The sequence below is a fragment of the Equus caballus genome, chromosome 7 (assembly GCF_041296265.1).
Source record: "Equus caballus isolate H_3958 breed thoroughbred chromosome 7, TB-T2T, whole genome shotgun sequence".
In the NCBI taxonomy this organism is placed as follows: Eukaryota; Metazoa; Chordata; class Mammalia; order Perissodactyla; family Equidae; genus Equus; species Equus caballus.
Genome location: NC_091690.1, coordinates 11,176,119 through 11,192,341, shown reverse-complemented (window position 1 = coordinate 11,192,341; position 16,223 = coordinate 11,176,119). Strand labels below are relative to the sequence as shown.

Here is a 16,223-nt window from a genome sequence, read left to right as displayed (position 1 = left end):
TCATAGCATGGCTTTAAACACCACCTCTGTGACTGCCAGCTTCATGTCTTCAGCCCTGATCTATTAATTATACCCCAAACTCACAAATCCTATTGCTTATCTGACTTATCCTCTTAGATTTCTAATAGGCATCTCAAATTTAATTCAGCCAAAACAGAACTCTTTACTTCCCACCTTCAAATCTGTTCTTTGTCCAGTTTTCCCCATTTTTTAGGCTGGTGGTAAATGGCACTACCATTTGTCCGTTTGACCAAAGCAGTGGTTGTAGATGTCAACATTTGCCTTCCTTCCACATCTGATCAGTCAGCAAATCCTCCCAGACTTGCCTCTGAAATACGTCTGCTTCTCTCCTCCACTGCTATGACCTTAGTCTGAGTCACCATCGCTTTTTGCTTGGATTTTTGCAATAACCTCCTAGCTTCTACTCCTGAATTTTCTCCCCAACTTTCATTCTTCTCATAAGAGTGATCAGTAATGTTTAAAAAAACATGTAAATCAGACACTGTCACTCCCCTCCTTAAATTGCTCCAATGGCTTTCCGTTGCATTTGAAATAAAATACAAACTCTTTCCATAATCCATAGATCCCGACATAATCTTGTCTCTGCCCACCTAACTGTCTGACTACTTTTAATTCCACTCACACCACTGCTCACTAAGGTCCAGTTGCTCGACTTCCTTCTGCTCCTTAAAGGAAACGAGTTTGTTCTACCTTTGAACTTTCATATGGATTGTTATTTAAGTCTATTTTACTCACTTGTTTGCTTGTTTATTTTTTAATTTGTCTTCCCTTATTAGGGTGCAACATTCATAAAAGCAGAACTTTTTCTATATTATTCACACATTTTAATTCAGGAAACATAAGAGAGGTAGTCAGAAACACTGTTTCTGCTATTTTCCAAATGGCACATAGTGATTATAGTAGCTAGCTCTTTCAGATATTACAGATGAAGCCATAATTATGGCTAGAAACATGACTCATAGGACTGATACGACAAGTACATAAAATTTGAAACCAATCTTATTGGCCTCAGTGACCAAAAAAAAAAAAAAAAAAACTTCTTTTAGTGTGACTCTGCTTGGAATTCTACCATTAGTAAATACAGCTAGGATTATGGGTGGGGTAGAATTGAGGAGGGAGACAGCGGTGAGTTAAAATCTTAAGCTCTAGGGAGTTACTACACTTTAGTAATATTTAGTTGAGGAGAACTTTTATTAAGTGGAAAAAAGGAAAAAAGGTGAGGAGAAGATAAGAGTAGTAAGTTCCAGAGTGGGAAAGGTGAAGGGTGGAGGTAGAGCTGTCCGTAAAGAGAGAAAGAGCGCAGGAAAGAAGGGGTGAGAATGAGATGCTGATACACTTTACTTACATCACATTTGTTTTTAAATCTACATGCAACTATCCAGTTATGAGATAGTATAAATTAAAAATAACCTTTGCTGACTGTATTTTACTTAAAATAACAGTTAATGTCATATTTGGCCACTGACGTATGGAAAGTTTAATTATTTTCTGATTATAAAAAGCATACATTTAATTTTCCCATTAACAAGATATTGGATTTTTTTGGTAACAAGATGCTATATTTTTAAAACTATAATTTATAAGGCACTATAAAATAGTATAAATGTTGCTTTGTCCATGCATTCTGTCCTGTTTGTATGTATAAAACCAGTAGTCAGAATTTGTGTTGATTTATTTTAATTAAAAAATGTGTTGATTGTGATGATTGTTTCAGAATTTGATTCATTCCTATTAATGTTATAGCCTTAAGGATTTTCTATTTTTGCTTGTGATAAGTTGTCATTTTTAATGAAATAGATTTAGAAAAATGTTGTGATCTGACACTCTTGAGTGTCACTCTTGAGTGATCTTGATCTTGATCTCAAGTCAAGCGTTGATCACCAGCCTTCCAAAAAACCCCTTTCACTGAGGTCACCAGGGTCTCTGCATTGCCATATCCATTGCACAATCTCAGGCCTCATTTTCTGAATTTCTGAGCAACATTTGACTCAGTAAAACACTACCTTTTAAAATTATTCTCTTGGCTTCTGAATTTCTTCCGTGTCTCTCTTAGTTTCTTTGATCAGATCCTCTTCCTTTCTTGAGTTTCAAATGGTGAGGCACCATCGGGCTCAATTCTTAGACATATTCTTTATTAACACTCAGTGATCTCAGCCAGCACATGCATAAAAACCATTTATATACTCATGATTCCTCAGAGTGATAGCTCCATCTTTAACCATCTTTATCTTAACACAAGACCTACTTGACAATTGTTTTTGGATAAGAAGACATAAAATTTAACACATCTAAATGAGAATCCTGATTTTTTTCTCTAAAACCTGGTCTTCTCTCTGAGTTCCTTATCTATGTGAATGACAATACCATTCACCCAGTTTCTTGGGTCAAAAAGCTCTGGAATATCTTTGACTCCTCTCTTTTTCACAGTCCACATCCAATTCATTGTCAAATCCTGTCAGACCTCCATTCAAAATATATCTTAAAAGACCCACTTTTCATCAACTCCACTGTGACTGCTCTACTAGAAAGCAACTTCATTATCACCTAGGTTGAAATGACTGCCTCTCCATTGTTCTCCCTGTGGTCCTCTCTAGAGTCTACTCTCCCCCATGTAGACTGAGAGAGGCTTTAAAAGTATAAGTAAATCCCGATTTGACTCTCCCTGTTCTAAATCCCTTAATGGCTTCTGCTCATACTTAAGATAAAATCCAAACTCCTTTCCACAGATCATAAGACCCCATATATACCTGGTCCTTGTCCTGGCGATCTTTTCATCATCCTGTTGTTCACCGCTGTCTGGCCCAAATTGCTCCCTTCCTGTAGTTTGAACAAGGCCACATGCTCTTACTTCAGAGCCTTTAGCTTTGCTGTTCCCTCTGCCTCTCTCTCTCTGACCGTTCATGTTTTTACTCAAATGTCACAACCCCAGAAAGGGTGACTTCTCAAATTGCTATAAATGGCAGACTCCCTCGCTATCTTCTGGTCCAGTTTTATTTTTCTACACAGCATTTGTCATCAACTGAAATTTTGTCATCACTTATTTGTTAATTTGTTTGTTTGCCTTCCCTGCTACAATAGAAGCTTCATGAGGACAGGGACTTTATTTTGCTCATTGTTTCATCCCTAGCATCTAGCTCAGTGTCTGGTACTTAGTAGGCCTTCAATAAATATTTGTTGAATGAATGAATAAATGATTTATATTTAGGAAGAGAAGAATTGTGCACAAATCTCAATCTTATGTGATCTCCACAGGACCTCATAGAAAACTGTTATTACAGGTGATTCATGCTGGGAATGTGAATGTCATACTTTAGGGCAGGCAGACAAAAGGTTGAGGGTGACTGGCTGTGTGAGAGGGGCACCACTTGGAGATGTAAGAGCCTGGATCCTCACTTTTCTGTATACCAGAATATACTTTGTGGCTTTCTAGAAGTACGCACACCAGATGTTCTACTTCAGAGGTCTAGGTGGACGTGTACTTAGGTAGTTGTTTTGGGCTGGGTTCCCTAGAAGCAGAGCTTAAGACAGGGATTTGAGTGTATGTGATTTATCTTGAGAGTACTTGCAGGTAAATCTGCAGGAAGGGAGGAAAGGAGGCTGGGGAAGGAGAGGGAGCAGAGCAAGAGTGTGGTCCCAGGTAATCTAGCCTTGGCCTGCTGCATGCAGCAAAGGCTCTGGATCATAAACTGCACCATAAAGTTGCCTTCCACCTTGAGGCAAGGGACCAGTGTCAGCCAGTGTCGCTTAGTGTCAGTCAGTCATTGGCCTTGAGTTGCCTGATTGTAGGAGGTAACTTTACAGATAGAGCAGTACTCGCGGCGGGGGTCAATTCTTCAGAGGAGAAGCTGAGAACCCTTAGAAGCCGACACTCACGGCAGTTGGGGGATGGTGCACTGGCCCAGCGAAGGCAAGTTGGGAGGGCCACCCTAGTGTTTTCTACAGTGATATCAGCAGGGGCCGATTGTGAAGCACAGCTATTCAGCCATTCAACAAATATTTATTGCAGCTTTCATGGGCCAAGTACTACCAGTCTCAGGATTTGTTGGTGGACAGACAAGGTCCTTGCAGCATGGATAGGGAGAAAAAGAGATTTTATAAAATAAACATGCAATCATGGATGATACATACTGAATTGTCACCAAATAATGAATTGAAGCATGATTGTATAAATAAGTTCATTATATTGTATAGATAATGGTTTCCTATAAATGGTCCTTGCTATAACTCTTAGAAAGATTGTATAAACTCTTCATCACATAATCATTATGTAATGCTAGTGGTATATTGATCAAATAGTTCTCAGGAATTTGAAAGCTCAACTAGAATAAAGAAATATTTGTCTTCTTATCCTGGAAATGATGTTGGTGTACAAGTCCTACACTTGATCATTATTCAAAAATGAAGAAGATTTTCTCTTCACGGGAATTGAAATATAGGAAAGTAAGAATTAGAAAGTTTAAAGGCGACTAAGGTCTTGGGTTGGATGTTAATTCTTTTTTGTCTTTTATAAATAACCCCCCTAATTCCTATCCCTAACTGGCAAAGTCAAGAACAAGAGTTGTAGGAGAATTAGGGGTCTTGTTTTTGTGGAATATTCAAGTTCACAGACTGTCCACTATCCTCTCGTCCACGTGGAGGCTAAAATTTCATTGAAGTCAATGAATTGTTGCGAAATGTTCAGTATTATAAGGCTGGCATAACTGTGTTTAAAAATAGCAAAATTTACGGGTCAAAAAATTCATTTGAGTAAATAGATACAATGACTAAGTTCCAATCAAATTTGAGAAGTTAGTATAGGAGGTAAGATCTGTCAAGAGAGTCTAGAATGAATACTTACTTTATACATTAAATTATTAGAGGGAAATACACAAAAACATTTTAATCACCAATAAACTGGATACCAGTAAATATCTACCTATAGCTCCTGATTTTTGTCCAAAGGTCTATCTTCATCTCTTTTTAAAAAATCTTTGCACGGTGCTATGGAAACTACTACACTGAAAAATAAGCCAGCTAATGAGCAACATAATACATGTCAGTAAAATAGTATATTTCTTACTGTCTTTACCAGAGCAAAATTTCAAAGGAATATAATTCTGTTGATGTGTCACCAAACCATCTCTTTAGAAGAATGCAACGCCAGCAGAAATAACAAGGCTTATTTTCAATAATTCTGTTCATACCTCAAATCCCTGTGGTCTTCCTAGACTCTCTTTAATATGTTTCCATGCAACAAGAATCTCTGACACAGACACACTTGTAGCCTTGACATCTGTGGGAGCAGCACTGGGTTCTGTATGAAGGAAAATGGAAATAATAAGCCGCAATGGTAACGAGTTACGTCTGTCAAAGCATTGCACCTGAATATGTCAGGTGTTACTTCCTTCTACTTTACTTCTGAAATGAAGCACTGTGGTAGCTATGAAAAACACAACAAGATAAAAAAGATGATCTTTTGGATTTCTATATTTGAGTCAAGTCTCATGAATACCTTACCAACGACACATGGCAAATCCAGCAAGACAAAGAAAGAAGATATTTATCCTTGGATGAACTAGGACGTTTCTGGAGAAGTTAAGTTGTCTGACTTCAATTGTCTGCCAGTCTACCACAGTGATCAAAAGAATGGACTGGGGAGTGAGCCTCGGCTCTTTTTGTTTCCGCTGTTGTTTTTTGCCTTGAAAAAATTTATTTATTTATTTACTTTTAGGAAAGTTGCTTCACCCCTTTCTAAGCCCCAGTCCCCTCATGGATAATATGAGCATAATAAGAATACTTATCTTATAGATTTTTAAGGTTAGTTTTAATTGGAAAAACACATATAAAATATTTAGCACAGTGCTGGCACTTGGCATTCATTCACCAAATATCACTTATCATTATTATTTTACTTTACTTGTTATCCTATGCAGGCACAAATAATCTAAATTTCATTAGATTTTTTTTGTTCCAATCACAAAGTTACATTTCCATGACTGTATAAGGAATATGTTATGAATCATGATATTTAAAAGGCATTGTTGACTTTTAAGACAGGTATGGACTGAAAAAGCAAGTCCCCGAAGGTCTTGGTGCTATTGCTCAAAACCACCTTTTCATTTGTTCCCATGCTCAGTGACCTTTCTCACTAGTTTTTTCAAATACACCATGTCTGCCTGGCATCCATCAAGAGGTACACTTTATTTGAGGTCACGCTCTATGTGAGGAACAAAATATTTCCAACTTTGACATTGCTGAATCATAAATACTGTGTCACAAACACACGTTCAATGAAATGGCAGAATAAAGGCCATATCTTAGTTCAAAGAGTTCTGTACAAAGTCGATTTATAAAACCCCTCCCCATAAAAATTGTAGAAACTTTGATACTAAGCCCAAATCACTGGTAAGAGTTCAGAGTAATCTGTTGAAAATGTTTTTTTTCGATTCAGGGAACCATATGGCAAAGACGGAGTTCTAAATAAGATTTTTAAAACTTATTTTTAGAGATATTAAAGGAATTATAACCATTTTCTGAGATCTTTCCATTTCTTATGAAGGGTGGTCACACATCTATCCCAAAAGCCTTGGTCTATTATTAATTGAAAAATATCAGTCAAAAACATCTACCCTTGTTACTGTAAAAAAGCCCACATAAGACTTTTTCAAAGGTACATGTTTGGACTGAGCAATGATTTTCTTTTGATAAAGCTTTCATTAAAATCACACGCTATCATTGTGTTAACTCAAAGTGCTTTGGCAAATTCACATTAATCTTTACACAGAAGCTGATATTAATTCCAACCATAGTATAAATTGTAATTTCTCCTTCTGCCACCCTTTGAATATCTTTCAGTATTTTCTTTTGCTCAGTGGTTTCCCTCACCTCACTTTCCAACTCGTTATTATTTGCGCATCTACCCAATTTAAAAAAAAACATTCTGGGAAAAGCTTCTACTTCTGTTTCATTTTAGAAATCTGATCAGCAGACCTGCAACAACAAAATTTTTTTCATTGCTATTTAATAGGAGGTAAAATTCTTGAGTTTGCAAGTAAATGAAAGTAACTACTGATGTTCTTCAGGTGTGTGCAACCTGATCTCCAGGATTTACAATATGATTTATTTCAGCAGGAGCCATACTTTGAATATCATTTGCTATCTGGGAGCACTTTTGCTTTTTTTAAAAAATGAATGCATTCCAGAGATTTGTGTGTGCCAAATTGTGTGCCAAATGCCTCCTTTCAGTTTTGATATTATTGAAGCAATTATATCTTTGTCAAAGAAGATTGCAAGGGGATAAATGATTTCAGCAACACAAAATATGTGGTTGGATGCCAGACTTTCTCTCTCTTTTTATCCCTAGAGAAAGAAATTATTTCTCTATCAGCTTTTTGTAGGTCTACACAAGTCTAAATACATCTCAAGTAGAAATAAGTTAAAAAAAGAGAGTGGTGGCCCGGTGGTGTAGCAGTTAAGTTCATGTGCTCGGCTTCAACAGCCCAGGGTTCGCTGGTTCGGATCCTGGGCACAGACCTAACACAGTTCATCAAGGCATGCTAAGGTGGTGTCCCACAGAGAACTAGAAGGATGTGAAACTAGTATACACAACTACATACTGGGGCTTCGGAGAGAAAAAAAAAAAAAAAAAAAGGAAGATTGGCAACAGATGTTAGCTCAGGGCTAATCTTAAAAAAAAAAAAGCCAAAAATGTTCAGAAATCTATTCATAGACAAACATCTTAGCTTTTGTTTAAAAGCTCTGAGGATTTTAAATCAAGGTCGACCCAAGGTAGCATTTCACAGTTGCATTCTTGGAGGCTGCACATTATAGTGGCATCTAATTGAAAGAGGGTAAATGAATCAAGCAAGAACTGAAGTGCCATTTTTTATTGGTTTCACCTTCTGGATGTAAATAGTATCAGAAATAGACCCATGCTGACCTGAATTGAAAATTCCAGCATGTAAGAAAAGCGACCTTAGTTGGTTTATTTCCAGAAGTTTCAGTAGGTACTGTTTATAGATGAGTGAACATTTTCATGTAGATCAAAAAGTTGGTCTGCAGGCAAGAGTAACTGACTGGATCACAGAATATCTCGTTTGGATTGGAACTAGCTGTTCTCTTTTGACATCCCAACTCAGTGGTGGAAGGTCACAACTAGAAAGAATATTAGAAAGTCATTTGGATCAAGCTCCCAAATGTATGACCAGTGTGTCTTCAGTCATGTTTTGTTTGCCCACATAATGTATTAAATTAGTTTGTTCCAATATTTCATATAAAAATAAGAATTTCTGACTTTTCTTGGGAAAAAAAGAATGATACCAACTCTGAAGTCTTGAGTGTTGGTAGATGAGAATTAGCAGTTGGCCCCATTAGTCAGAGCGTAGGCATTTCAGTTTGCCGGAGTCCCTACCACTTTCTGTGGTCTCACACTGGAACTGCTTCACATATTTATATGTCTTACCTGATATCTACAGGCTGTTGACTTATAGACCTATTTTTTAAATCCATGACCTCATTTTGCAGATGAAAAAAGTGACATATATAAAAGTGGATTTATCAAGACTGCTTCTGGCTCTGAAGAGCCCAACCTAGAACTCAGGTCTCAAGGGCTCTTTCCTGTGTTGTTTTTAAATTGGCACCAAGAAAGTGCTGTCTCATTCTCCATCTCTTAGAGCCAGTTTTGGGGTATACAAGAGATTTTACAGGGGATATATATAATTCACTCTCTTGCTGCTCAATTACCTCCAAATAACTGACAGAGGAACAGATGGAATAAGATTAAAAACAAAGAAACACACAAATAAAAAAACCCAAAATAGATGGAAGGAGTAACCAAAGGTAATAATCACCATTTATTGAGAGTTTGCTATGTGCCAAGCCCTAATCAAAATTCTTTATACGTATTAACTAATCCTCCTATCAACCCTACTATCACTATCATCATTTTTCAGATGAGAAAATCAAGGTTAAGCAACTTATCCAATGTCACACAGCAGCTAGGGAGTGGCGAGAAGGCAGTCAGGCCCTAATTACCATGCTATTCTGCTTCTGAGCACATATCTGTGTTTAGACGTCTGGTGCTTTCTCCTTGCTCTCGCCCTCTCTTCTCCTTGCCCCACCATACCTAACTTTTTTCAAGAATATTGATGTTGGAATTTTCACTTGGGCTCTCTACTCTAAAGTTTACCAGAAACCACCTAGATCCTCCTCATCTCCTATTTAACTCCACTAAAGCCTTACTATCAACTCCTTTTATTCCTATTTCATGGAATTTTTGAGACTTTTGTACTGCAGCTGCACTGCTCCTCATAGATCCTGTCATATTCAGGCTTCTCTAAAACTCTCCTGATCTGTAAAACACAGCATGTTTCCTGTCACTCTCACTTCTATTACACTCAGGTAATTTGATGAAAATTCAGTGACTTATTTCCAAGACTGGATAAGTGTTATGTCTAATAGACTCAAAGACTTAAAAAGATCTCTTTTTTCTTTTACTTATGATGATATTAATTAGACCATGGCTAACTCCTTTACTCCAATCGTAGAATATGAAGTGGACAGACTGATAGATTTCAGTTTCTGTTAGATTAAAAATTTTGAACAGCATTACCATGTTCATGAATTTAGATGATACATTTGTATGAAGTGACCTAGCAGCTGGAGTTCTCCAAGTAATATGGGGGGATGTGCTTGTAATATTGATTATACATCTGACTTCCCAGGAGGGTGAGCAATAGCATTAATCAAGGGAGAGTTTAATAAACTCCTTGGGAGAAGGGTTATGGTTTCATTATTTAAAAATTCAGTGAAGACAGCTGTAGTTGAACTTTTACAGGCACTAATCCAAATGGATCATCTGGCAAAGACAGGAAATTATTCCTTGTATTTTACAACTAATATGCCAATTTATTAATTTTCGAGTTCACATAAATCCCAGTGAGCTCCGTTTCAGCTAAGGACTGATCTGGAGAGTAACACCTCATGAATGTCAGCTTTTAATTTGAGCTGTGGTAGCTCCATTTGCAAGGGGATAATTGCTTATCATTTTCTGCAAACGAGGAGAGGCTTTTTGGTTTTAATAAAAATAAAAGCAGCAAAAGCCAAAAAAACGCTGGAAACGGCTAAAACACATTGCAAGTAAACAAATCTTTCAACCTATAATTAATCTATATTGAATTTCCCTCTATTTTTCTATGAGATGTAATTGAATGCTCAGGTTCTTTCCCCTTCCAAAGCTATAGTAACAAGAATTAAGTGGAAAATGGATATAAGTTTGACTAATAAGTAATTCTAGAAATATGGAAGCGAAAGCTGATTTGATTTTTCATCTTGAAAAGAATCACCTTTTATCATTTCTACCATGGACTTTAAAATCACTTATGTTGGAAGTTTGCTATTCTTTAAAAAAATTAGAATTGTTTCCAAAATGAGGGTATTGTATAGGATCAGACCATACTCTAGAGATCTGAAGCCAATCAGGGTTAGCATGAACATAATGCTTATTTGGTTCAAAGGGTATAGATAATTGATATATGTGCAGGGTGCATGGAAGTCCCAGCAGGCAAATATCTCCTTCCAGGCTTATGTCAGACGCTGCTTGGCACTGACAGAGTCATTTCAGGGTCACTTCTGTTGTGGAAACTGAAAGTTTTCAAAGGCTCAAAGGTGTTGGCAGAAAAACTGCTTGGAGCTTTTCTGCCCTGCTTTTCTAGAGCAACAGTCAACCTCAGAGTCGCAAAAGTCAAGGTCATTTCCCTAGTGATTTGCTATGTATCAATATTTGTAAAGGATGAATTCTTTTAATAACAGATCACATTCAAGGTTTTCCCTACAACGGTTTAATTCTCACTTGCATTCCACTAGACTTGCTTGAGAGGAAATGAAGAAGAGGATGTGGGGAATGTACATAAGCACTCATGGAAGTGTGTTGTGGATGTGAATGTCAGCACCATGCATGTGCCAGTGGGAAATGAGAAGTAGTACTGGAAGGGGGGCCTTAGAGTCTTTGTGTGTCCTGCCCTCCAAACAACATGGATTCTGGTGCCTGCATTTGATACAGCATCTGGCATGTTTTCCTTCATGGCTTCGTGTCAGCTGTGAAAAGATGGCTTCTCCATGGTACTCTAGGTATATAGCTAGTATTTTTGATATGAAGAGGAAGAACTGGGCCCGCAAATAAAGATAGAAAGCCAGCCCCACTCCTCTGGTTCATTATTTTATCTAAGAATACAGAGGGATTTTTGAGACAGTAAACAGGTGGACTAGGTTAATGGAAGAACAAAGAAATGGAATTTATCTTATGGAGAAAGACAGTCTCAGTCGGATCAGTTGGGCTTTGGACAAGGGTCTGATGATAAACACACAATGTGAATCTGTAGGAATGTCCACGGGCATAGAGGAGAGGAACCTGAACTGATGTGAGTACAATATAGTATTTTATCAGCTTATTACAGGCCTTGACTCTTTTTTTTTTTTTTTGAGGAAGATTAGCCCTGAACTAACATCTGCTGCCAATCCTCCTCTTTTTGCTGAGAAAGACTGGCCCTGAGCTAACATCCATGCCCATCTTCCTCTACTTTATATGTTGGATGCCTGCTAGGAGCATGGCTTGCCTAGTGGTTTCATGTCTGCACCAGGGATCTGAACCGGTGAACCCCGGGCCACCAAAGTGGAACGTGCATACTTAACCGCTATGCCACCGGGCTGGCTCCGGCCTTGACTCTTTTTAAAAATGATTCAATCTTGAAAATGTTCACTCCTTTTCAAGTAAAGCAATTTGCCAAGTGACTAAAAAGGGATGTTGATTTCCCTCTTTTGATTATATAGCAAAAGTTGATGTATTATTCCTGCCTATTCTGGAACAATTAAACTTTAAAAGACTATTTCAGAATATAGAATAAATTGACAAAATTTCAGTTTTAGATTTTTAATGGCTTCCGGAGACGTTCTAGTTTTTATTTAGACTGTTTATTTAGTCTATGTATCTAGACTTTTATTTTTAAAGTGGCGGAAGGTAAGGGTCAGAGAAGTAAATAAACTGCCCAAGATCTTACAGTTCATGTGAGCAGGTTGGAACTCACGCTCTGCTCACTCCAGCAAATGCTCTTCCTTTCCATTGTCCAGCTTTTCCTAGTTGACACAATTTAATATGCTAAACTTTACTCATATTTACACATAAAGCTCCAAATTAGTAAATTTAATTAGTGAGCCAATGACAAATATGCATTTGAGTTTTGCTGTCAGAACAAAGGCAGACTCTGTCCAGTTTTAATTTGCTTGTTATCTCTCATATTTCAGCCTACTAAAATAAATGAAGTGTTACTATGAAATATGTTACAGCAACAAGCTCTGTGTCTTTGAAAGAAAATATGCATATTTCCTATCTAGCTTGAAAGAGAAATCTCCAAAGGCAAGCCATTTCAAGTCTAAGGAAACAGTATAAACAACCCATGGTGGTTGCTGTAATTTAATTTCAAAGCAAAGGTTGACAAAGAACATGCAAATCTGGATTTCTTAAAGGCAGTCCTGGTATTACCACACAAAGCATGTTCACAAACCTCTCCAGTTCATCTCTTGTGACCTTTGGGGCTCTGTGCTTGAGAATTAAGTTGAAGAAATTTTAAAGCAACAAGAATATGCACATCTTGAATAAAACATATACTTCAAAATAGCTTTTTGGAGAAACAAATAATAAAAAGTATTGTTATTATATACAATAATATAATACAATAACAAAATATTATTATTATATACATTCCTGATGAGACAGTATAAGATATGGATTAAAAGCATGAACTTTGTAGTCCTATAGACCTGGATTCAAATCCCAGCTCTGTCACCCACTATAGTTACTTACAACTCTGGCATATACTGGAATGAATTTAAGCATGTTACTTAACCTCTCTGAGCCTTAGTTTCCTGAACAGTAGATTGGGGCTTGAGATTCTACCCTCATATTTGGTTGAAGGATTAACATAAGTAATACGGTACTCTGGTTATATCTGAAAACACATCAGAAACTTGAGATGCTAAGTTCATGAATACCTTATCAGAACAACTATGACTCCTTTTTATTAGTTGATTCTTCACTTTCCTGGTCATTCTTTATCTTTTCTTTCTTTCTTTCTTTCTTTTTTTTTTTTTTTTGGTGAGGAAGATTGGTCCTGAGCAAACTGTTGCCAATCTTCCTCTTTTTGCATCAGGAAGATTGTCACTGAGCTAACATCTATGCCAATCTTCCTCTATTTTGTATGTAGGATGCCACTACAGCATGGCTTGATGAATGGGTGTGTAGGTCCACGCCCAGGGTCCAAACCCATGAACCCCTGGCAGCTGAAGTGGAATGCACAAACTTAAACTCCATGCCACTGGGGGGGGGACTCCTTCCTGCTCATTCTTATACTAGGATAAACTTTCTGCTTCTGCTTCAAAATTTGGCTCTATATTATAAAAATACAAGGCAACGTGTTGAAAAACTGCATCTTACATAAATCAAATACTACCTTTGTGCTTCAATATGCAAATGACATTATTTATCTCCCCCCATGAGACTCACAGTACCCAAAAGATGAATGATTCTCTCCAGTTATTCAAGTCACACATGTGGGCACAAAGGAAGTAAAAGGGTCAGTTTATATTGACAATGCTTATTTGGGAAGTCAAATGAGTCCTGTCTTTGGTGGAACATTTTCTCAGTCATCTGTCAGATTTAGGGACTGCAAGGCATGGTTTTGTTAGCAGGGCCAATCAAAAGTCTGCACTTGAGTAGAAGCAGGACTAAGAGGAAAAGCTAACTTTCAGAGTTAGATCTATCATGCTTTCTCTCACTCAGGAAATTGCATTTTTATATTAAAATTTGAAAGAACCAGGGATTTTGATGTAGGAAGCTGAGTTTGCACTTCAACACTACCACTGATTTACTGTAAGCATGAATAAGTCACAGCTTTACAGTTTACTCATCTGTAAAATGGTATACTGCTTACTAGGTTCTGCCTACTTGGTAGTTTTTTTTTTCTTCCCCAAAGCCTCAGTACTTAGTTGTATATTCTAGTTGTAAATCCTTCTAGTTCTTCTATATGAGCCACTGCCACAGCATGGTTACTGACAGACGAGCAGCGCGGTTCCACGCCCAGGCCACCTCAGTGGAATGTGCCAAACTTTAACCACTAAGCAATCAATGCTGGCTCCCTAGTTGTTTTATATTGAGACTTAAATAAGTCTCGTATGAGACTTAAATAAGTATGCATATGAAGACAGCATGCTATTAAAAAGAATCAAGGATTTAATAATTAGAACCTGGATTTAACTCTCAATTATAAGTTGTGTAACCTTTAGCAAGTTCCTTAACTTTTCTGAACTTTTATTTCTCTTTCTCTACAGTGAGGCTAATAATGCCTATTAGACAAAATTGTCTTAAGGATTTCATGATGTTATGTGTGAAAAGCTTCCAAAAGAAAGCCCTGTCAAATACTTACTTTTCAGTACGATGTTTAGTGCATGAGGTTAAAAATAAATATTTATTGGTCATGTAAATGGAGTTTTTACTTAAATTTATTTCACATAAATTTAAATTTACTGGGTTAAAATATAAAATTATTGGATATCAAACCAAAAAGGGTTGGTTAACTTTCTATCTAGAGAATAGAATACACTATAGGCATTACTAGTATTATTATCACTGAAAAAATACTTGCATATATTGTTAGGGAGTCAAGAACATAAAGCAACATATATGGAAGGGTCAATTTTTTAAATAAAAAAATTATTTGGAAAAATGCATCTAAAAGACATAGTGGGACTGTGGGTGAGTTCTATTTTCTCTTTTGGCTACCTGTATTTTCTAATATATGTCTCATTCATATAACAAAGACAATAATGTCTCATTATTCAATAATATGTCATTCATATAACAATTAAGTAAAATGTTAAAATATTGAATAAAAATAATAGGGATAAAGAAACTGACCTCCTTCAGCTGAACAGATGACCACGATCTGACTAAAAGGTCCATCCCCTTTATTGTTGTAAACGCCAACCTTCACTTCAAAGGGAGTAAGAGGAGGGACGCTTTCATCTCGATAAATGAATTTTGAAGCCTCAGAGGATGTCACCATTTTTTCCTTCCAGCCACGTGTTCCATTGGGCCTGAAAGCCACAATATAGCCAAAGCCTTCTCCATTCTGAAACTCTTCAGATACTGGCTAAAGAAGAAAAACGCAATTAATTATCAGAAAAATAACGGATTAAAAAAAGCACTTCTTCCAAATCTTTAAATTTTTGAAAATTATGGATAACTAGAGAAAAGGAGACTCTCAAATCTTAGAATTTCCAACACATTAAAAGCCAACATAGCACAATCAACTTGGCAGTCTTTGGAAACTTAAAAAGATTTAAAAGGTCAAAGATTAAAAGTAAAATGATATCAGTTTGTATTTAAGAAAAGTATCAAGAGTATTAGAAAACTCCTTGAAGTGAAACGACTTTGCTCCAATTAGCCATGCATATGAAACAAAGGTCCTTGGATTCCACACCAGAATTGAACATCTTGGGGAAAACTGTCATATGGTCTGGTGGTCAGGAAAATCTTGTCACTGATAATGCTCTGCAGAGCCCTTTGCAAAGAAAATCTACGAAATGGTAATGTAAGACCACTCCTCCATGATCTTTTTCAGTTGCTTTTGTGCTTTACCAACATGAAAATATGGTAATATAGTATTTATTCAAGAAACTTCTTGTATTATATGGCTTACATTTAAATCTGTTAAATGGGCATCAATTGCACACAGAACAAGTGATTGTGATTGACCAGTTACTGACTAGCACAGTGCTCGATGCATAGTAGATACCCAATAAATATTTGTTAATTTTCTTTCTTTTGAGTTTTGATTTGAGGAAAAACTGTATATTGAGTGGAGGAAAAGAGACAAAACCTATTATATCGAAGTCCTGTAGACTGAACGTTTGTATCCCACCCAAGTTCATGTGGTGAAATCCTAACCCCAATGTGATGGTATTAGGAGACGGGCCTTTGGTAGGCAATTTGGTTATGAGGGCAGAGCCCTCATGAATGAGATTAATGTCCTTATAAAAGAGACTCCAGAGAGCTCTCCCGCCCCTCTGCTGCGGGCGAAGATGGCCATCTGTGAAGCAGGAAACAGGCCCTCACCAGACCCGAATCGCCAGGACCTTGATCTTAGCCTTCCAGCCTCTAGAACTGTGAGAAA

General features: G+C 37.0%; 1 protein-coding gene across 2 annotated transcripts in view; it reads right to left on the bottom strand.

The window, feature by feature from the left end:
• The window catches only part of CNTN5 (contactin 5), a 1,137,031-nt gene that overhangs the window by 32,250 nt on the left and 1,088,558 nt on the right, over positions 1-16,223 (bottom strand). For both annotated transcript variants that reach the window (XM_023644694.2, XM_070272715.1), the window contains 2 exons: positions 14,966-15,200; positions 5,205-5,314 (listed from right to left, as the gene is read on the bottom strand). In XM_023644694.2, coding sequence (XP_023500462.1) covers positions 5,205-5,314; positions 14,966-15,200 — 345 coding nt within the window. The remainder of the gene's footprint in view (positions 1-5,204; positions 5,315-14,965; positions 15,201-16,223) is intronic.